The sequence below is a fragment of the Lissotriton vulgaris genome, chromosome 5, assembly GCF_964263255.1.
Source record: "Lissotriton vulgaris chromosome 5, aLisVul1.2, whole genome shotgun sequence".
NCBI classification, from domain to species: domain Eukaryota; kingdom Metazoa; phylum Chordata; class Amphibia; order Caudata; family Salamandridae; genus Lissotriton; species Lissotriton vulgaris.
The window spans coordinates 307,809,549-307,832,135 of NC_141693.1; the positions used below are offsets into that span (position 1 = coordinate 307,809,549).

The 22,587-nt window shown below is 49.6% G+C and overlaps 1 protein-coding gene across 2 annotated transcripts in view; it reads left to right on the forward strand.

Annotated features, from left to right (window-relative positions):
* The window catches only part of PRKCZ (protein kinase C zeta), a 943,345-nt gene that overhangs the window by 652,714 nt on the left and 268,044 nt on the right, over nt 1–22,587 (forward strand). For both annotated transcript variants that reach the window (XM_086921534.1, XM_086921535.1), the window contains one exon: nt 14,515–14,600. In XM_086921534.1, coding sequence (XP_086777660.1) covers nt 14,515–14,600 — 86 coding nt within the window. The remainder of the gene's footprint in view (nt 1–14,514; nt 14,601–22,587) is intronic.

A 22,587-nucleotide genomic window follows, 5' to 3' on the forward strand; every position in this document is an offset into this window, starting at 1 on the left:
TTAAAACCATCAAGGTGTCTGTGGTCATTATACATTAAAGTAATATTAAAGGTATTAAATGTGTAAATTAGAATTTTCTCCCTTCTAGGAAAACCCTTATCACCTGTCCACTGCTAGCTCCTGATCCGTCAGGAGTAATGTGCCTGTGGTAAGTCGGGTACATGAATAGTGAGTGGTGTAGGAGTCACCCACCCGATTACTGATAGTAGCGTGATAGAGGTTTCACCTGGTTCATTGCAAAACACTGTTATCATATGCACGTCAGGGCCCAGTGCGTGGAAAATTTGGTAATCTAAGTGACCCGGGTGACCCGCGCGCTCTATCACTCCCTCTTAAGGTTCCCGGCGCCGTGTTTTATTCTCGAAGTTTTACCTGATACTTTTGATGTGCTTAACTAACTTCCACCTCAACCGACACCAGTACTATCAAGTATTGATTGAGCTCTAGATGATACGCCACATCCTCTCTCTGCCTCAACTGGCATTTTTTAAATCACCATCTCCATGAAGCTGCCTGCACCCCCCACTCACCCCTCTCCAATCCCAGTTACATTTTCCACCCTGCCCCTATTCCACCTTCCCTCGTATCTGTTTTTCTCCCCTGCACCCACCTGTCTTTTTTTCTTATTATTTGTGTTGGAGGTTTTTTATAGCGCCTATCCTGCTTTTCAGCCACACCTTAGCGCTATACTGTCGATTTTAATACCATAGTATGGAATTTAAAATGTTGTATGCTGTGCCAGCTGTTACGTGCCAAAAGGTAGTTTGCAGTAGCCCTTTTTATAGTAGATTAAAAGACGAAGAAGGCATAAATATGGGGCCAGGGGTAAATATGTTAGGGTGCTTTGTCACAAAATAACTTATGAAGTCATTTTTGTTATGCTTTTGACACCTTCAGAACACGTCAGTGCGAAGTAAATCCGTTTTGACAGTACCTGTACTGAAGCGAAGTACAGCAAATGTTATGAAGGCTTTTTAATGCTTCGTCCAGGATATAATCATATATATATATATATATATATATATATATATATATATATATATGAGTAAAAAAAAATGTCTTCGCTTTAGTATGCAACTTACGCCTGTTCTAAATTTGTACTGCAGGGGCAGAAACGATTGTTGCAAACCTACAACTTACACAGTCTGTGTCTTTGTGTTCCTCTTTAGCCCTTCAGCTTTTTTAAAGCTATTGAATTTCTTAAAGGCTGGTGGAAGTGGGGTGCACTATTTATGTCCGTGCCCCACCCCTACATTTATAACATTCCAGAAGTTATCTTATTTCTCAGGTGTTCATTTATTTCTTTATTACTGGCTGCCTTGATAGCTGCAATGTAATTTGCTAGTTGGCATGCCAAAAAACTCGAATGTTTAAGATCCCACCAAGAAATACAGCTGGGTAGGGAAACAAGTGTGCATCCGTTATTTATTTTCGGCCTTTAAAATTATAAATGTCTAGAGAGATTTTTTTCTGTTATTCTGTTCCTTGAAAGAGAAACAAAAAATATAGTATCTCCTTTCATTCCTAGTCCGTGTCAGGTAGTGAAATTTACATAACATGCAGGCCGAATACTTAAAACTGTTTGGACACCTAAGCCAGACATACCCCGACAAACCGCTTGATTGCCAGCAGAAAGCCACCTTTGCAATTCAGAAAACCTGGCTTCACACTTATACATGGATTTATTCACTTAATATTCCTGGTTAGTGGGAATTCCTAGGTAGGAATTCTCTAGATGTTTGCGCATTCTCACAAGCTCAAACGTGTGTTGGTATTCACAATGCATATTCTGACGCATTCAAACCTTATCAATCAATCAATCATTTGTAAAGCGCACTACATACCCGTGAGGGTCTCAAGGAGCTGGGGGGGGGCTACTGAGGTCTTGAGTATCCTCCTGAATGTCAACAGGTCTTGGGTCTGTCGTAGGCTCAGTGGGAGGGTGTTCCATGTCTTGGCGGAGAGGTGGGAGAAGGATCTCCCACGGGTGGTTGTTCTTCGGATGCGCGGGACGGTGGCGAGTGAGAGGTCGGCGGAGCATAGCTGGCGGTTGGGGATGTAGAAGGAGAGCCGTCTGTTGAGGTAGGCTGGGCTGGTCTTGTGGAGTGCCTTGTGTGCGTGGGTGAGGAGCTTGAAGGATATCTTCTTGTTGACTTGGAGCCAGTGCAAGTTTCTCAGGTGGGGGGTTATGTGGCCGTGGCGTTGTACGTCGAGGTTCAGTCATGCCGAGGCGTTTTGGATGCGTTGTAGTAGTTTGATGAGATTGGTCGGGGCTCCTCACGTAGAGGGCGTTTTCGTTGTCGAGTCTGCTGCTAACGAGGGCCTGGGTGACTGTCTTTCTTGTATCTTTCACGATCCATCTGTAGATCTTGCGGAGCATGCGGAGGGTGTTGAAGCAGGAGGAGGAGACGGCTTTGACTTGCTTGGTCATTGAGAGCGTTGAGTCGAGGATGATTCCCAGGTTGCGTGGGTGTCGGGCTGCCCCCAGTGCCGTCGGCCACCAGGAGCTGTCCCAGTATGAAGGTTTGGAGCTGAGGATGAGGCCCTCCGTCTTGTCCGAGTTCAGCTTCAGACGGCTGGTCTTCTTCCAGTCGGCCACGGCCTTCATTCCTTCGTGGAGGTTGGCTTTGGCGGTGATGGCTTGCTTGGTGAGGGAGAGGATCAGCTGAGTGTCGTCATCGTAGGAGATTATGTTGAGGTTGTGCTGTCAGGCTACGTGTGCGAGCGGGGCCATGTAAATATTGAACAGCGTCTGGCTGAGGGAGGATCCCTGAGGTACGCCGCAGATGATCTCGGAGGCTTTGGAACCGAATGGGGGGAGGCGGATGCTCTGGGTTCTGCCAGAGAGGAAGGAGGTGGTCCAATCCAGAGCCTTGTCTCTGATCCCTGCGGCGTGCGCGTAGTGTGCGGTGGCAGATGGTGTCGAAGGCGGCAGAGAGGTCTAGGAGGATGAATTCTGCGGTCTCGCCGTTGTCCAGCAGGGTCCTGATGTCGTCAGTGGCGGCGATGAGGGCAGTCTCGGTGCTGTGGTTGCTGCGGAACCCTGACTGGAAAGGGTCCAAGATTCTGTTTTCTTCAAGGTATTGGGTTAGCTGTCTGTTGACGGTTTTCTCGATGACCTTGGCCTGGAAGGGGAGCAGAGAGATGGGCAGGAAGTTCTTGAGGTCTCTTGGGTCTGCCATAGGTTTTTTGAGTAGGGCGTTGATCTCGCCGTGTTTCCAGATGTCTGGGAAGGTCGCGGTCTCGAGGGAGAGATTGATGACTTTGCGGAGGTGCTGTGCAATGGAGCTGCTTGCTCTGTTGAAGACGTGGTGCGGGAATGGGTCTGACGGAGAGCCGGAGTGGATTGTGCGCATGGTCTTGATGGTGTCATCGATGCTCACGCTGGCCCAGGCTAGCAGGGGGTCGTGGTCGATGGTGTGCGGACGGTCTGTTGTGGTGCTGTCTGTTGGGGCTGTCTGGGTGTTGAAGCTGTCGTGGATATCTGCTATCTTGTGGTGGAAGACCTTAGAAATGTTCAGCGATGTATTGCTGTTATGGGAAGTAATCCAGTATCAAGGGTGCGAAAGATACTCCCCCCAGAAATGACCAAGGATGTAGAGGAAAACTTTCTGTCATCTTTTTACTCTAATGTGGTTTTCTGGTAGGTCACGCAGTCTTGGTGTAAGGGTCTTTAGCAGTATGTCATGTCTTTAGAGTACGATTCCGGCAGAATACAAGTACGTTGAGAGCATCAGTGAATAGTAGTCAGACTGAAGAACTGCACAGCTCTTGGTGGGATGCTGTATCTTATTTTAAGCATGCAACTGATTTACTTTTAAGAAACAAATCACCTTAAACCTACTTCTTTGCCTGGACGAGGTCGCCTTACTCCAGGTAGAAAAAGGTTTTCCACATGAAAAAGCAACGATGTTTGCAGGTGTAGTTTGCACATCTATGTTTTCATCATGAGAATATGGGCCTCACAAAGATTTCCAGGATTAATACTGGAAATCTGCTGCTATATGGGTTTCCTGTTGTAACTAGCAATACTGTTGAGAATTCACAAAATAACTAAGTGTACAGATACATGTCATCAATTTCTGGATGCAGATTTATTCATATGTTTAAGAATGAGACCCACAAACTTTAGAAGAATCCTTTGCTAAGCTTATCTGTTGCATACTCTTACAGATCCCAACCCCACCGGACACTTTACTTTTAAGTTCTCGTCTACAGACTGCTTAGGTTGTTTGTTTCCAAAGACCTATTGTCTCCAATAAATTCAGTTATATACATATAGTGGGCTTAAGGCCAGTCCATTGCTTGGTATGTGGGTGTTGTTTTAAGAGTCTACTGAAGGACTGCATACTTAATAGAACTGCAAACAAAATTGTATTCATATCTTTGTAACATTACTTTCCTGTCATTGTTTATTTTAATTATTAGTCATGGATCATTAACGCAGGTCTAAAACATATTTAAAAGTTATTTCTGTTTATATTTGCTTTTTGAAGTATGTACAGATGAATGCTAAAAATGCAGGCTTTTGGTGTTATTGCTTAGTTCTGTACCTGCTAAGACATCCAAATACTGGAGGTGCCTGTAGAAAACCAATCAGGTGGCAACCCCACATATGAGGTATTCTTGCTGCAAGTTGATCGTATTCGGCACACTTGTGAATCAACAACAGTAATGAGAGGATGAATTTAAAAGGGAGACTCTCTTGGTAGCCATGTAATTCCTCTGAGCACCACTAACCAATAGTGAGCAAGGAGCCTTGAACTTTCCAGTGTATTGGAGCGCTTGCATTTACGTCATCTGGGGGACACGGGCATGAAAACCATCTGGCTTACGCAGCCTTTCATTCTTATTAGGTCGGTAATACCAATGTGTTGTGTTACACGAACACCTGCTTATTCGAGACCTACAAAAAGGCAACATAATTTCTAACTGTATATTCTGCATATTTTTTGAGGGGGAGGGCGCCAGAATTCTTGGTCTCACTTCGGATTCTAGTTTTTTCCTTAGCTTTGGAATCCGCTGTGGTGACTTCAAAGTTGTTACAGCTGCAGATTGCTCTGCTAAGCACTCTGCCTTGAAAGCCCTGCATTGGTTACCGGTTGCCAGAAGGTCCACGTTCAAGCTGCTTTGTATTACCCACAAAGCAATACATTGAATAGGACCACTCTTCATGAGGAATCAAATCACCAAACACATTCAACAAAGGAACCTCAGCTCTAAAGGAGCATCTCGCCTCAAAATCCCACCATACAAGAAGAAATAACATGGGTGGCAAATCGTTCTCCATTCAAGCAGCCAAACTATGGAACTCTTTACCCCCAAACATAAGATCCACCGACAACCACCTTATCTTCAGAAAACTACTCAAGATTTGGCTCTTCCCCACATAAGCACCATACGGAAACCAAAGTTTACAGCATATCCCTCTGTATACACACATTTGTTTTCACTATAGATATGTACCTATCTTTGTGTATTACTTTATAAACATGTAAAATAATTGTTAAGAGAAAAGAAAAATATTAATATTAATTAAAAAAATCATCTTTGGTCTACATGTACATACTTCCATTGTGCATCTGTGTACCTTCCATGTACTTGGATCTGTGTGTCTGTTACTTTTCTCCTGAAAAAGCATATCCAAAGCACTTCCCTATTTCTCATCCTGTGCCTCTATCAATATATTTAATCTAAATATACTTACTTCCTTTATGTATCTATATACGTTCAATGTAATTATGGATCTATAGATTAATCACTTTCTTCTAATTTAGCATTTCCAATGCACTAGCCTATTTCTCAGCCTATACTTCGCTCAATATATCTTCTAGCCCAACCTTCTGACTCATCTCAAACCTCTTCTACTACTCCTTCCAATGCACTACCCTATCTCTCATCCTATACACCTATCAATATATCCTCTACATCCACTCTCTCATTTATCCCAAACCCCATACCACTACTATGATCGCCAAAATACCCCTTTCTAGACTCTCTCCTGCTCTACCCCTCCTTGCATCATCTTTTTTTTTTTTTTGTAAAACAATTTTTATTGCAGATTTCAATACAGGTATTACAGTCATTCCGTTTGTAAGTATATGCGGGATCCCAAGTTCTCAGAATCTCTACTACAAAGTTTCGACATCGTCATTGCTCGTAGACCTGGGGTTGGGTGATGGTTGTCTCACCTAATGTTCCCCCTCTACCACTATTCGATGGCGTGTCCAATGATCAACCGCTATCTGCTTTTAACTTTTCTCCCCCCCCCACCAACCCCCCCCCCCCCCCTTGTCCAGCATCCGGTCTGTTCCAACTGATAGCTCAGTGTCAATGACATACTGCGACCCCCCTTCCTGTGCCCTCCCCCCACCCCCGGTGTTCCGTGGTGTCTAGTGTCTGGGTTGCCGCACGCTGGGGTGTGTTGGTGACCTGCGGAGTTTTGTGATGTCTAAGGAGTGTGTGTGTCCATGGGGGGAGCTGTGGTAGACACCGCCACCCTAGGTTCCCCAGGGTCCTCTGCTTCTTCCTCATCCTCGCTCTCTATTGTACTATCCCTAAGTGCCTGGACTAGAGTTTCCCACGCTAGTGCCGCTTCCTGGGCCTTCTCGTCAGGCCCCCGTCGAGCCAATTGATACCTGATCGTGCTCTCTGCTGCCGCCCATTTCAGGAATTCAGTGAGCCATTTCCCATGTGTCGGTGCCACCTTCGCTTTCCATCCCCTAGTGAGTTCCCTCTTCGCAAGGAGTAGGCCCATGTCTATAAATTTGCTTGTCAATTTGTTCTTACGTGTGTGTGGAAACCAGTGTAGGAGTGTGGTTGCGCTATCGTAGTGTAGTTCCCTGTCTGTGACCGCGTTCATGGTATCGCCCACTTCCCTCCAGAAGTCCTGCAGGTGCGGGCAGTCCCTTAGCATGTGCAGCAAGTCTGCTTCCAACCGTGCGCATCTAGGACACGCTGCGTCCTCTGCTCCAAAGTATCTCGCTATTTTGTGCGGGGTGAGGTAAGCCCTATGAAGGATATAGAGCTGTATCAATTGGAACCGGGCATTCCTGGTACTCTTCCTGGGCCTCTGAACCAGCTGGGCCCACGTCGTATCCGGGATCTCCCTCTGCAGGTCAGTCTCCCATTGGGTCTTTAAGCGCGTAAGGGGTCGCAAGGTGCTCTCGAGTATTCTGGAGTGCAGGCACGTGACCGCCTTGACTGTTCCTGCGGCCATCATCACATATTGACATGGTGGCGATGTCGCGGGTTCACACAGTCCCTCGTACCACAGCTGCGTGCAGTAGATAGTCCCCTCTCGGAAGGTCGTATTGTTCCTGCAGGGAGTGGTATGGCGTGAGCACCCCATCGGTGAAGAGGTCTCCCACCACCTGTAGGCCAGCCTCCTCCCAGCCCCGGAGACTCGACCAGTCGCCGCCATGCGGCAGCGCCGTGAGCATGCCCAGTGGTATTTCGGGTGCGTACGGGTGTCCGGGGCCAGCGCGCTTTTGCACGCGGTTCCAGCAGAGCCTCAATGTCCGTTCCTCTTGAGACAAGTCTCTGAGTGCTAGCCTCTGTTGCAGGGCGATGTACGCCAGCACATGGCGAGGGGTGCCAGTGTCCCTCTCCTGCTCCGGGCCTCGGTATACCCTAGCCACTTCCTGCGTGAGGAATGCAGCTGGGCGGCCAAATAATAATACTCGAAATCAGGGACCGCGAGTCCGCCCTCGTCCTTCGGGCGGGTCAGGGTTGCCAAGGCTATTCTCCGCCTACCAGTTCCCCACAGAAAGGACACCACTTGGGATTTTAGTCGTCGAAATACGGCACTCGGTATCCACACAGGCAAGGTTCGAAAGAAGTACAACAACCGCGGCAGGGCGATCATTTTAAGCAGCGAGACACGGCCTGTCATAGATAAAGGGAGGGTGGCCCAGAAAAGCATGTTACCCTGCAGCGTTCGGATACAACGGTTTATATTGCCTTCTAACAGGTCTGCGGGTTCGTGGTAAATGTACACCCCTAGGTAGGGCAAACAGGCTGGCTCCCAGCGGGGCTCGGGACGGGTCATGGGGCATCTCTCCGCCCTCCGGAGAGGAAAGAGGCAGGTCTTCGCCCAGTTCACCCTCAGGCCCGATACATCTCCGAAACGTGCTAGTAGGTCTTCCGCCCCTTCCACTGCCTCTTCGGCATTCTCCAGGAACAGTAGGAGGTCGTCCGCATATAATGATATGTGATGACGAGTTCCGTCTACCTCCAGTCCTTGGTAGGAGTCACCATTCCTGGCCAGTGCCGCCAGGGGTTCTATCGCAAGGGCGAACAGCAAGGGAGAGAGTGCACACCCCTGTCTAGTGCCCCTATGCACTGCATATCTATCCGATATCAACGCTCCTACTCGCACCCTAGCGCCCGCCGATGCATATAGCACTTCCGTCCACCGCACATACTCATCACCAATGCCAAAACTTCGCAGCACCCTGTACAAGTAGCTCCATTCCAGGCTGTCGAAGGCTTTTTCTATGTCGATCGCCATCACCACCGGGGCTCTGGCGGCCGGTGGAGGGTTCGCAACTAGCCTCAGCAACCTACGAATGTTATGAGACGTATTTCTAGTGGGGATAAAGCCCGATTGATCCTTGTGGATCAAGTCTTGCATATGGGCCATCAGCCTGGTGGCTAGTATGGTGCTCAAGATTTTATAATCCGTCGTGAGCATCGACAGTGGTCTATACGATGCCGGGTCAGAGCTGGTTCTATGTGGCTTGAGCAAGGGGATCATGAGCGCCTCGCGCATCGAGCAGGGCAGTTCCCCCCTCTCTTTCGCCTCATTATAGATGATTTGGAGTCGTGGGGCTAGGATATCAATGTATTTACCGTAGAACTCGATGGGCAGACCGTCCACTCCTGGAGATTTCCTGCGTGCCATTTTCTTTATGGCTCCCCTAATTTCCGCAAGGTCAATTGGGCCTCCGAGGGCTTCCGCTTGGTCTGGTTCCAGGCACGGTAATTGTATTTCAGACAACAAGTTCTCTAACACCTCGGTTCGGTCTACCGGACCTCTCCTATACAGTCGCTCGTAGTATGCTTTAAAGCATTGTAAAATGTCTGGCTGGGTGTTACACTCAGTGCCGGTCGCATCAGTCAGAGATAATATTGGGGCAGCACCCCTATTGGGGTTTGCTAACCAGGCTAGGAGCGTCCCCGTCTTATCTCCCTCGGCGAGTGCTTTGGTTAAGTATGTTTTGTGGTCAAAACAGCGAAGGCGCTCCACCTCCACCGCCATTGCCTCCCGCGCTGAACATACTCTATCCTGCATGTCGGGGTGGTTGGGCCGCTGTTTCTCTGCCGCACGCAAGGCTTGCTCGGCCTTGTACACATCTTCGACTAGTGTTCGCCGTACGCCCGCTAACTTCCCTATACAGTGCCCCCTTACTACCACCTTGAGCGCGTCCCATTCCACTGCCCTGGAAGAGGCAGTTCTCTCATTCTCGGCAAAGTATTGGGAGATTCTACCTTCCAACGCTCCGCTGAACGGCGGATCGTCCAAAGTGTCCGGATGAAGCCGCCACGTTGGAATTGGCGAGACTTCGTTCATCCAGGCAAATGTAAGGAGTAGGGGGTTGTGGTCCGAAATCGTGGGTGCTAGGTATTCGGTTCGGGTAACCATTGGCAGCACCGACTGGGAGCATAGAAACGCGTCAATGCGAACATGGAGGTCGTGCAAACCCGAATAAAAGGAATAATCCCTGTCAGTTTGGTGTTGGGCGCGCCATGCATCCGTCAGGTCCCACAACCCCTGCCATTTTGATCTGTGTTTTGCCAGTCTGTGAACTGGGGATGCATGTAGAGGTGGGTGTGACCTATCAAGGGTGGCATCCGCCACGGAGTTGAGATCTCCCCCCAGTAGCACTGATCCCGTTAAATAAGAGGCTAACTGTTTGGTCAGTCTATTGAAGTATGATGCCTGCTCTACGTTTGGTGCATAGACGCTGCAAAGTGTCAACTGGCGACCCCGGAGCAGACCCTCAACTGCCACATACCTCCCTTCTGGGTCTATAGTGTGCCTAGTAGCTTGAAAGGGAACCCCCGCCCGGATCCAAAGAAGTGTTCCCCTGGCAAATGCCGAGTACGTGGTGTGGAATAGGTGACCCCTCCATCTCCTCTGCAGTGCGACGCCCTCCTTTTTAGTTAAGTGGGTCTCTTGTAGGAAGGCTATGTGTATCCCTCTGCGGACCAGGTAGGCGTGTACCTTGTGTCTTTTTGTCATGGAATTCAGTCCCCGCACATTCCAGGACACACACTTCAACGAGCCCATGTCAGCCATCACCCCAGTCAGTGCAGATTAAATCAATAAACGTACGCTTCCGGACACCAGGCACCTTCCCATCACCTCCCATCCCCACCCCCCCGCCCAACTTCCCATCCCCAACTGCACCTCGAGTCACCCCAACTACTCCAGGTCCCCCCTCCGCCAGAACAGGACTCAACTGCGAAGTAGAGGCACCCATCCAAACTAGCGAGCAAACGTGCTCACGTAAACTTGTAGTCCGTAGTAATCACCACGGGGGCCTTATGGGCCCTGTGGCGCGTGAGCTGGCTACTGGACCTTTTAAGCTTCGGTCCCATGACCCTCTGCCCCACAATACTCATTGCGACTCATAAAAGAAAAGTCTCACATTAGTCTGTCCCAATGTCCATGGGGGGCGCCGCCTTCAGGGTCTCTTCACTCAGAAGCCGCGGACAGCTGTTAGGGTCCAACGATTTCCCCCGAAGTCTGGGGGGTGACCTTCGGGCCCCTAGCCCCGTCCAGCCCCGAGAAGTCAGTGTCCGATCCCGTGGCCAGGGCCTCCGAGGCTGATTCTCTTGCCGATTGGACCGGCGCCGTTCCTGACACCTCTTTAACCGCCTGCAATGCTGCTCTCCGTTCTTCTTCAGTTTGCGACGTTGAAGGCTTCTTAGCTCCCCGGTTGCGTCCCCGGAGTCTTCTCGATCGTCTGGTCGCATGGTTCTGTCGCTCCTCCTCGGCCCTAAATCGAGCCCCATCCGTGCCCGCCTTGTAGATGTCCCACCAGGCCCAGGCGTCCGCCGAGGTTTCAAAGAACAACGCCTTGTCGTCCACTATCACTCTCAGTTTGGCCGGGAACAGCAGAGAGTATTGCAGTCCCTCGGTGCGTAGCTCCTTTTTGATGGAGAGAAAGGAGGCTCGCTGTTTCTGGGTTTCGAACGTATAGTCCGGGAATAGTGTGACGTTACTATTGTCCACCTGGAATGGGCCCGCTTCCCTGGCCCGCTGAAGGAGCCAGTCTCTGTCCTTATAGTGGAGCAATTTGATGACCACTGGGCGCGGCGGGAGACCCAGGCGCGGGGGTCGGGAAGGTACGCGGTGCGCCCGTTCTAGTGTGAAGAAGGGAGATAAGCCCTCCGGGGCAACCACAGTTTTGAACCAGTCAGTCAGGTAGCCCACCATGTCCGTACCTTCTTTTTTTTCCGGCAGGCCAACCAGGCGTACGTTGTTCCGCCGACTGCGGTTTTCAGCGTCCTCTGCTCTCTTTTCCAGGGTCTGTATCCGCTCCAGCGCCTCCGTGAGTCGCCCCTCCATCGATTTGTGGGCTGTTACGACATCCTGTAAGGTAACTTCTGCGGCCTTGACTCTGTCCTGCAGCTTCGCGTGATCTGCGCGCAGGTGCCCCAGCCCCGTCGCTACCTGACCAATATCGTGATGTAGGGCCTCCTTCGTAGCAGCAATGGCGTCTAGGATCTGGTCCTGCATCATTTGGAGCTCCGTGGGGGGTTGCGGGGAGTCGTCTGACGGTTCCGTGGCTGGGCTCCCGTCCCCTTTGGGCCCTCTAGGCTTTCCCATCTTGCGCCTCCTGGCAATTCAGGACCCTCAGGGTGGTCCGGCGTCATCGACGTCTACCGCAATATTCTGCCGCCGACCTCAAGGTAGTCACACTACTAGCCGTCGTCAGGCGGTAAGCCGAGTCTCCGGGGGCCGCGTTGCGGAGATCGAAAATGGCGCCAGTGATCAGGTAGGGCTTTCAGCTGCCCCCGGCGACCGGACGTCAGGGGTCCGCACTGGGGTCCACCGGCCGATTCCGTCTTCCGGTCAGTACTCCATGGAGCACATCTCAGCGTTCTGCGGCGCCGACGACCCGAAGCCACCCTCCACGCAGGGAGCACAACCCGGGGCCGGGGGCGGGGTGGAGAGTGTAGGATGCACAGTGCCCCAGCAGGTGTAGTCCACCCTCCGGTCCCGGCCCTCCGTCTCCCACGGGTCCAGGGCCGATTCAATGCCCCTCCTTCGCAGGGTCAGTTTCACCCTGCACGTTCGGTCTGGGCCGGGCCGCCGCCCAACCAGGTCACAGGTCCTGCCGGTGGGCTATGCAGTGACCCCTCTGAACGAGGCTGGACGTCCTCTGAGCAACCTCCACTCCTGGTGCCTCCGTAAGGCCTCCGCAAAGCAGGCCCGCTGTGTCACGGCCGCTTCCGGGGGTATTGCGCCGGTGCAGGACTTCGTAGGCCTCAAAGCCGGGGCCTAGAGTGAGCCCCTTGTGGTTGTGGGCGGAGCCCCGCCGGCACTCCGCTCCCGAGCGGACCTCGCACTGACCTCAGGGTCCGCCGATGCTCCGGGTGGCCGCCGCCGTGCCCCACGAGTCCAGCCCTTCACGGTGCGCCACGCTGTGGCCTCAGGACATCAGGGGCGGGTTCGTCGCTATTCCGTAGCGGCCGCGATGCAGGGAGCCGCCATCTTATCCCCTGCCGTCTTGGGTATTCCGTGCCCTTCAGCGTCCGCTATGCCTGGTGTTGCGGCGCGCTGACCTAACCGGAACAGACCTGAGGGTTGGCTCCGGGATCGACCCGATTTCCACGGGGATCCCGGGTCTGAGTCAGGAATTGAGAAGGATTACAGGCTGAGGGTCGGGAGCCTCACTAGGCTGCGACCGTTTCCATCGGCTGCTAGCCACGCCCCCCTCCTTGCATCATCTGACACCTCTTTTTACTACACCGATCTCCTAAAACAAACCTTTGTAAACTCTCCCCTCTGACTCCTCCCCTCCAAAACTCCTTTTTATTCATCCAAAAGCCTCTTCCTACTGCTAAGACCTCCAAAAAAAATACTTTAATTTTTTATCCCTCCACTATCCTTTTCAATCAAAATTACAGACTAACATGTTCACTTCTAAAATTCCATATTCAACTATACTAACATACTGCCCAAATAACTGAATAACATATCTACTACTCAAGTTACTTCATATTTATACTATACTAATTTTCAACACTAATCCTTTGTGTTCCGGAGTGGCGTGCTACTCGCCAGAAAAGCACTTCAACACCCATATGGGGTAACAAGTGCTTTACGAATGCTAATCTTTCTTCCCTTTTTATCCCTCCGCTATCCTTCTCACTCCCAGGGGCATAACACAGGCCCCCGCAGCCCACGCGGTGCGGGGGGCTCCTAGCTCCAAGAGGCCCCCTCGGCACTGAACTCTGGCCGGGAGAGCTCCTGATTGAGCCCGGAGGGGGCCCCTAAGTACCGTGCGGGGAGGCCCCCTCACTTTTCGTTACGCCAGTGCTCACTCCAAGTAACAGACTAATATCCACCACTGAAATTACCTCATATTTCACCATATTAATTCACCACTAATCCTTTATAGGCTTCCTGAATAGCGTGCGATAAATAAATACAAAACGTTGTCCTCCTCTATCATTCCATATCCAAATAACGGACTAACCTATCCACTACTTAAAATGTACTTTCATGTTTCACTATACTAATTCAACACTAATCCTCTATGGGTCCCGGAGTAGCGTGCTACCCGCCGAAAAAGCGCTTCGACGCCTTGTCGGGGGTAGTAAGCACTATATAAATGCAATTACAATACAATACAATGTTGTCCACCAGTTACACACAGCAGTGGGGGAAACCCGACCTACCTGACTGACACTATCTTAAATGCACACTTCTGTCCGAAAAGCATTCAAAGCACACGTTTGCTCCAGAGGTGATTGCAATTCAAGCTATGATGATGCATTTTCCTTTCATAACACTTTTCAGAGGGGCGTGTAACTGATTTTTACATACAGAAAAAGTGAGAAAAGCACGTAGAGATGAACACTCTTCTCGCTGCTTACTGGCGCACAGCTCCTGTGTTTTTAAAGCGATAAATGTCATTTTCACCTAGCATGGAAGTCGATGCGGTTCAGGGGTGGTGTTAGATTGGCGCAGTCGGTTACTGCGGCTTTAATCGCTCCATCTGCCCCCCTCGCCCCCTCTCCACCTCGCACCACTAGGATGTCACGAATATTATCAAACGCTGTGATGGCGAAAACGGGGTGTGCAGGAATGAGGCCACATCGCCTGGCACTGTCAGCCTTTGATGGAGCAGCACAGATTGCTGTTTGCGCATTAGAGTCAAGGTGGTTCTTCGCCGCATCATGCTTCGCAGTGTGTGTTTGTGTGTGTGTCTGTCACTCTGCGCCTGCTGTGGCTCCACGCTGCTCGCTCACACTCCACTCTTTATTTCTCAACAGAATCGATCTACCGACGCGGGGCCAGAAGATGGAGGAAGCTGTACCGGGTGAACGGGCATCTCTTTCAAGCCAAACGCTTTAACAGAGTGAGCACATTTCAATAACCTTTTCAAGAAAGCTCCGTTGTCGCAGCTTGCATAATGTGTAGTTTGTTTCGAGGAACAGTACTGCCCCGCCTCATATTCACGTGTAGCGCCGTGGCGTGTGTGTCGAGCACAGAGCGTGTCTGAGGGAATCCCTGTGTTCGTCACAAGCTAGGGTACGGACCGCGCTGCCTGTTTAAGGAATGCCTTCCACTGTACAGGGGCGTTGTTACCAGCAGTGCAGCAAGTGCAGTGGCACCAGGGGTACTAGGGCGCTTATGTACCCTATAAAGGCTGTGTTGACGTACCCAACCCCGGGGTGGAGGGTTGGGGGCGGCATGTCGCTGTCTTGGATTTCCTCTCCCCGCATCCACGATAAGCCACTGCCGCTATAAATGCTTATGAAGCCCTCGTAGAGCCTTATTTTCCAAGATCTTGTTTCATGAAGGTTGCACATACATTTTTTTATGCTGTTTGTTGCTATGACCCTTTTCCCTATTTCTTTGAAGAATGTGAATTCATTTAGCATGCCAAGATTGTTCCAAGGCATGTCTTATTTGTCTCGTATTTCTTTCTTTGCATGCACTCAGTGTAAATGGGCGATGACATGTTTGGTGTGACAATGTTATGAAGTGAAATTGCTGCATTGATTTTTAATTTGCAATTGTTGCATCGAATCTCCCTGCAAAACACTATTTTCATGTAGTCCTTATTATTATTTTTTTAATAACTACTCCCATGGAACATTTTGCTAAGCAAGGCCTGTACTTTTTTATCGTTTCAGAATTTCTTGTTGAACCTATTAAACACTCATCACTGTTTCTGATTTACCAGAAATGATGGCAGTTACTTTATTTTAAGATCAATTTATTCAGAGTATTTTATGGTTTTGTACTTTTTATTGAGAAATTAACGGTACTGATGTGTCTTGAGGCCAGCAAACAATAAAATACCTTGAAATCGTTCTTGGCATCACAGTCGGGTCCAAAGATGGAATAAGATAACTTAGATATTTTAAATTGTTGTTTGCCTGGTATGGTTACTAGGTCTTGCAACATTGTTCTCCCCTCTGCAAGACACGTCTTGACAGAAAGCTACCCATGAGTCCTGAAGCAGAGACTTGCAAATCCACTCCTGATTCTCAAAAAATGGAAAGGATTTGTTTAAAAAATCCAGGCATCATCTTGAAAGAATTCATGTTGCATCACTTTTGCCAGACCTGATGGAGCTACATTGCATATCCCTGCCCCTGGACAGGGCTTCAAGCAAATTGAGAAATGTCAAAAATACCTTGCACTGAACTTGTGGTCAGGCTGTGGTCTTTGTTACCAAGTACCATTGTGGTCTCTATTGCCAGAAAGTACTTGGGAGGTGTCCCATGCCCTTTGAAAATGATGTGTTTTTGTCAGAGCACGTGCTATCACTCCCCAGGTGTTTGATAGAACTTAAGCTCAAGCCTTTGTTCAGCTGTTGCATCTCCAAGGCCACGGGATGACCTGCTGGTATTGGCTTTTCTCCAGTGAAGGTGAACACCAAGAAACCTTCCAACTCCATTCAAGCTCATGTGGATCAAACCCGACCCATACACATGGACTTTTTACACTGGCTACACATCAGTATAGTTCCAAGAAAGCACAGGTCGAAAGGTAAAAGTGTAATCCTGTAGGTCAAGTGCCTACATTCAGGTGGCAAGAGCATCTCTCGATCTGCACTTTTGCCATGAGATGTTATCCTGGTGGGAGGATGAAGTAATATGTGAAAGCCCTTTTATGTTTCAGCTTTCAACCTATCTTTGGATGCAGGGTGTGAGTTTTCACACCTGGTGAATTGTTAGGAGCCAGCTATCTTTCTGCTGCCAAGTTTCCTCTTTGCCTTACAACCACTGCTAACACTGGCACAAGGGCTTTGTGAACCCACCGCTTTACCAGCTACAGCGGGGGTGAGGTTATTTAGGGGCCTCTTTTATCTGCAGCTTGGCAGACAACAGCTCATAATTAACTCCAAAAGGAAGAACTGAATGATGGGCAGATAGAAAAGGCAAAGAAGGATGGACGATTGGGTACATTTCACATGTGGGTCAAACAAAGAATGGGTGAAGGATTGGTTGATGAAAGGATGGATGGATGGATGGATGGATGGATGGGGTGAGTGCATGAAAAGATGGATGGATGGATGGATGGATAAATGAGTGGGTGAAAGGTTGGATGAGCGTTGAAAGGATGGGTGGGCGAAAGGCTGAATTGATGGGTGAAAGGATTGATGAATGAATGAGTAAACAGATGGGTGAATGAGTGGGTCAGAGGATGGGTGGATGAGAGAATGGGTAGGTGAGTGAATGAAAGGGTGGCAGAGTAATTAGAAATCTTAGAAAACGATGGATGGGTCGATGGAAAGATGGAAAAGTAAATGGAAATCTGAGAGGATGGATGAGTGGGCAGGTTGATGGGTAGGTGTGTGTGGAATAATGGCAGTGTAAATGAAAATTGGAGAGGGTGGATCGATCAGTAGGTGAAAGGATAGCGGAGTAAACTGAAATCTGAAAGAATGGATGGGTGAGTGAAAGGATGGCAGAATAAGTGGAAATACGAAAGTATGGATGTATGGGTTGGTGAAAGGATGAAAGAGTAGATAGAAATAATCTGAAAGGCTTTATTGCTGGAAACGGCGGATGGATGGATGGATGGATGGAATTGCATGGCCGATGGGTGGGTGGGTGGATGGATGGATGGATGGATGGATGGAATGGTCAAGTCAAGTCAAATAATTTATATAGCGCACTACATACTCAGAGGGTCTCAGGGCGCTTGAGGAAGGGTGGGAAATTACTTGTCGAATATCCAGGTTTTAAGCTGCTTTCTGAAGGGTAGGTGGTTTTGAGTAAGGCGGAGGTGAATGGGAAGGGAGTTCCAGGTTTTAGCCGCTAAGTAGGAGAAGGATCTTCCCCCATGGTGGTTTTGTTGATGCGTGGAACAGCAGCGAGGGCTTGGTTAGAAGAACGTAGCTGGCGGGAGGGGGTGTAGAAGGATAGTCGCGTGTTGAGGCATTCGGGTCCAAGTTCGTAGAGTGCTTTGTGTGCGTGGGTGAGGAGGCGGAACGTTATCCTCTTATTGACAGGGAGCCAGTGGAGGTCTTTCAGGTGACCGGAAATGTGGTCTTTACGCGGGATGTCTAGTATGAGTCTGGCTGAAGAGTTTTGGATGCGTTGGAGTTTTTTCTGAAGTTTTGCGGTGGTACCGGCGTACAGGGTGTTTCCGTAGTCCAGGCGGCTTGTAACCAGTGCGTGGGTGACCGTTTTTCTAGTTTCGGTGGGGATCCAGCTAAATGTTTTTTTGAGCATGCGAAGAATGTTGAAGCAAGATGATGAGACGGCGTTGACTTGTCTAGTCATCGAGAGTGAGGAGTCCAGGATGACGCCCAGGTTCCGTGCGTGGTCCGTTGGGATGGGTGCTTTTCCTAGGGCCGCTGGCCACCAAGAGTCGTCCCAGGCGGAAGGGGAGGTACCTAAGATGAGGACTTCTGTTTTGTCTGAGTTCAGTTTAAGACGTCTGTGCTTCATCCACTCGGCTACTTCTTTCATCCCTTCGTGTAGGTTGGTTTTGGCGGTGTTAGGGTCTTTGGTGAGTGAGAGGATCAGTTGAGTGTCATCAGCGTAGGAGATGATGTTGAGGTTGTGTTGGCGTGCGATGGTCGCGAGGGGGCTCATGTATACGTTGAAGAGGGTGGGGCTGAGTGAAGATCCTTGTGGCACGCCGCAGATGACTTCTGTGGCTTCTGACTTAAACGGTGGGAGGCGGACTCTCTGAGTTCTTCTGGCAAGGAACGAGGTGATCCAGTCCAGTGCTTTTCCTTGAATTCCGATGTTGTTGAGGCGTTGTATAAGGGTGCTGTGACAGACTGTGTCGAAGGCTGCGGAGAGGTCAAGCAGGATGAGGGCGACTGTGTCTCCGTTGTCCAGTAGTGTTCGAATGTCGTCTGTTGGTGCGATGAGTGCGGTCTCGGCGCTGTGTTTGGCTCGGAAGCCGGATTGTGAGGAGTCGAGGGATTTGTTGGTTTCGAGGAAGGCGGCGAGCTGGTTGTTGACGGCTTTCTCGATGACTTTGGCCGGGAATGGTAGGAGCGTGATGGGGCGGTAGTTTTTGAGTTCGGTGGGGTCTGCTGTGGGTTTTTTCAGAAGGGTGCTGAGTTCGGCGTGTTTCCAGCTTTCCGGGAAGGTGGCGGAGTTGAGGGAGCAGTTGATGACGTCTCGGAGGTGGGGTGCGATAATGGAGCCTGCTTTGTTGAAGATGTGGTGGGGACATGGTTCTGTGGGGGATCCTGAGTGGATGGAGTTCATCAGGCGAATGGTGTCCTCAGTGGAGATTGGGTTCCAGTCGTAAAGGATGTTCAAGGGGGGTTTAGGTTCGGTGGGTTGGTCTCCGGGTTGGTTGTTGAAGCTGTTATGGATGTCGGCGATTTTGTCGTGGAAGAATGAAGCTAGGGAGTCGCAAAGGATTTGAGAGGGAGTGATGTCGTTGGATTTGGCAGTGGGGTTGGTAAACTCTTTGACGATGTTGAATAGTTCCTTGCTGTTGTGGGCGTTGTTGTCTAGTTGGTCTTTGAATGCGGAGTTCTTGGCTGTCCGGATCAGTTGGTGGTGTTGACGGGTGGCGTTTTTGAAGGCGTCTCTGGTGCTAGTGTTTGGGTCTTTTTTCCAGGCTTTCTCAAGGGAGCGACAGAGTTTCTTGGATTTCTTAAGGTCATCTTTGAACCAGGGGGCGTTTTTGCTGCCTAGCTTGATTTGGCATTTTTTCAAGGGTTCTAGGTTGTCAGCGGTGTGGGTTAACCATTGTGTGAGGTTGATGGCTGCTTGGTTAGGGTTCGACGAATAGGCAGGGGGGTTTTGAAGAAGCGATGTGGAGATCTGGTCGATGGTGATTTTGTTCCAGTTTCTTCGCAGAGTAGGTTGAGGGTGGTTGTGGATTGTGTTTTTTTTGTAGTTAAAGTGGACGCAGCTGTGGTCCGTCCAATGGAGAGCTGTGGTGTGATTGAAGGAGATGTGCTTGGTGGAGGTGAAGATAGGGTCGAGTGTGTGTCCTGCGTAGTGGTTGGGGGTGTTTACTAGTTGTTTGAGTCCGATGTTGGCTAGATTGTCCAGGAGGGTGGTGGTGTTGCTGTCGTTGCTCTTTTCCAGGTGAAAATTGAGGTCTCCCAGTAGAATGTATTCCTCGGAGGGGAGGGCGTGTGGGGTGATGAAGTCAGTGATGTCTTCACTGAATTGTGTACGGGGTCCTGGTGGCCTGTAAAGGAGGGTGCCTCTGAGTGTGGTCTTGGGGTCGGTGTGGATCTGGAAGTGAAGATGTTCGGCGATAGTGAAGTTGACGTCTGAGCTGGTTGAGACGCGGATGGAGTTCTTATGGACGATGGCGATGCCTCCTCCTGTTTGGTTGGTGCGGTCTTTTCGGATGATCTTGTAGCCGTCCGGGAAGGCTATGGTGATGTCTGGAGCTGAAGAGGCGTTCATCCATGTTTCTGTTAGGATGGCGACGTCCGGAGTAGTGGTGTCTAGTAGATTCTAAAGGTCAATGGCGTGTCTGTGGATCGAGCGGGTGTTGAGCAGGATGCATTTTAGGTGGTAAGTGTCAGATCTCTGTTTGGTGTTTGTGGATTTGGTGTGGGTCTTGGTGCAGTCGAACTTGCAGGAGTAGCATGTGAAGGGTCCATGGGTGTGTCCCGGTGCGGCTTGGTGGCAGTTTGGAGGGCGGCCAGGGTTGAGGGCAGTGAGGGTTGCGGCGTCGTATGTTATGCAGGAGAGCTGGGAATTGCGGGGGCCAGGGGGTCTGGCGCTGGGCGCGTTCCAGGCGCGGACGGGCTTACCTTTGGCGCACCTTCGGCGCGGCCGCAGCGCGTGGACGCTGCACGTTGGGACATCTGTCTTAAATGGCTAGTGGAGGGGGCGGAGCGTGGGAGGGGCAGCTGGGAGGCGGTAGCGGGGAGGAGGGGCGGGCCAAGGGAAACCACAACAACAAAATGGAGGTCAAAGGGAAAGCGAGACAGGGGCAGCAAATGTACAATGGCACAGAGTGTGGTGAAATGGTGAAAGACTGAATGATGGATGAAAGAATGTAAAGGTGAAATGCTGGATGTCAGTGTGTGAATAGTAGGATTAAAGCAATAATTGATAGATGCTTGAATGGAAGAGACAAGGGAGCTCTTTGAGGAAGGTTTGGGCTTTACTTGCTTGGTGCCATCAGAGCTTTAGTTCAAGTGGGGGGGGGGGTATTTTACTTTTTTTTTGCTACTCCCTTGCAGTGGCATGAACATTAGGTTGGGTACCAGCACATCATACTTTTTTTACTTCCCCAAACTGATGCACAAGAAAGCCTTCAACGTCTTTAGGAATGAGCTATTTTTGACATCTACTGATAAGCTAATTAGTGTGCGACTTTGGGGCTACTACTCTAAAGTCTTTGGCCATGACCTTGATCAAACCTGCAAAAATGCTTTTTCAAGGAGAGGCATCCTTTTTCCTTTATCTAGTCTACCTTTAGCTGTAGGAGGAAGCAGCTAAGATCCTCCAGAAACAACCTCAGATTCCCCTAAAAAACAAAAGGACAGTTTCTCCGGTGTGGATGACGGGGGATCTGACTCAGTTTGAAAGGAGTTCAATATATTTGTAGCTGAGCGCAAGTTACTCTATAGTTGCTGCCTTACAGTTTAGAATTCTTATATCACCTTCTACTCCCTCCTCACTCACATTAACGTTCTTAAGCGATAGTAGCAGAGCAGCAAAAGCAAATGGAGTACAGTTTATTAATATAGCTGTCCAGAGGAGAGGACATAGGGATTTTATTCCGGATTCTTTGCAAGTAGACCAGATGGATTGCAATCTGAATATAATCTCAGACCATCTCCACCATGGTTTCTCTTGTCCTGGCAAGTGCTTTAGAATGGTAAGTCGGAAATACATAAAATCAGCCTGTGCGCTGTAGGCCTCAAGGATGCCAGTTTCCACATCCCTATCTGCCTCCGACAAAGTGTTTGAGGTTTGTGCCAGCGGGGTTCATTATCAATAAAAGATGCATTCCTTTGCAACCTTCATCAGTGTATTGGTGATAAAACAAGATATCTTCATCTTCCCAGTCTCAGCGGTGGATTGAGCAGTGCTCCCTCTCCTTAGAAAGCTCTGGAGTCCTGACACTGTTCTGTAAGCTTATCATATTGGTTAATGTACAAACACATTTCCCTGTCACTTTCCCAGTGGATTCCCTTCATGGGAATAGTGAAAAATAATCAGCCAGGTATAGCGTTTCACTGTATAAAGAGGATTTGGGTGTTTCAACAGATAAGGTCCCATTTTTGTGTCTAAGCCCTGATGGCAGTTAGGCTCTATGTCTCATCCATAAAGATGGGTTACCTTTTTCCTGTCTGAGAATGTGAAAGATACTAAGTTGTATCAAAAGGGCCTGTTCCTCTATGCCATTGTGGATCTTTGTCTGCTCCCCAGACTCATCTCAGAACTGGCATGTTCCCCAAGCTGAAGGATTCTGATGGCTCCTTTCTGGTCGTAGTGATTTTGGTATTTATACTCTATGTACACCAAGCGTAATTTATTCAGGTGGTTGTGATAGAGCGCACAGGTCACCCGGGTCACTATTTTACCAATTTCCACGCACTGGGCCCTGGCGTGCATATGATGACTGAGTTTGCGTGAACCGGGTGATTCTTACACGCTACTATGAGTAATTCAGGGGGTGACTCCTTCTCACCACTTACTATTCATGTACCTGACTTACCACAGGCACATTACTCCTGATGGATCAGGAGCTAGCAGTGGACAGGTGACAAGTTTCCTATCAGAGTAGAAAATACCTTACACATTCAGTATATTTAAGGACACTTGGTAATATGTAATGACCACAGACACCTGATGGAGTTTTAAAGGTTTATATAAAGATCGTTTTCAGAATGCGTATGCCATAAGTAACAGGCAGATACAAATTAAAACATCAAT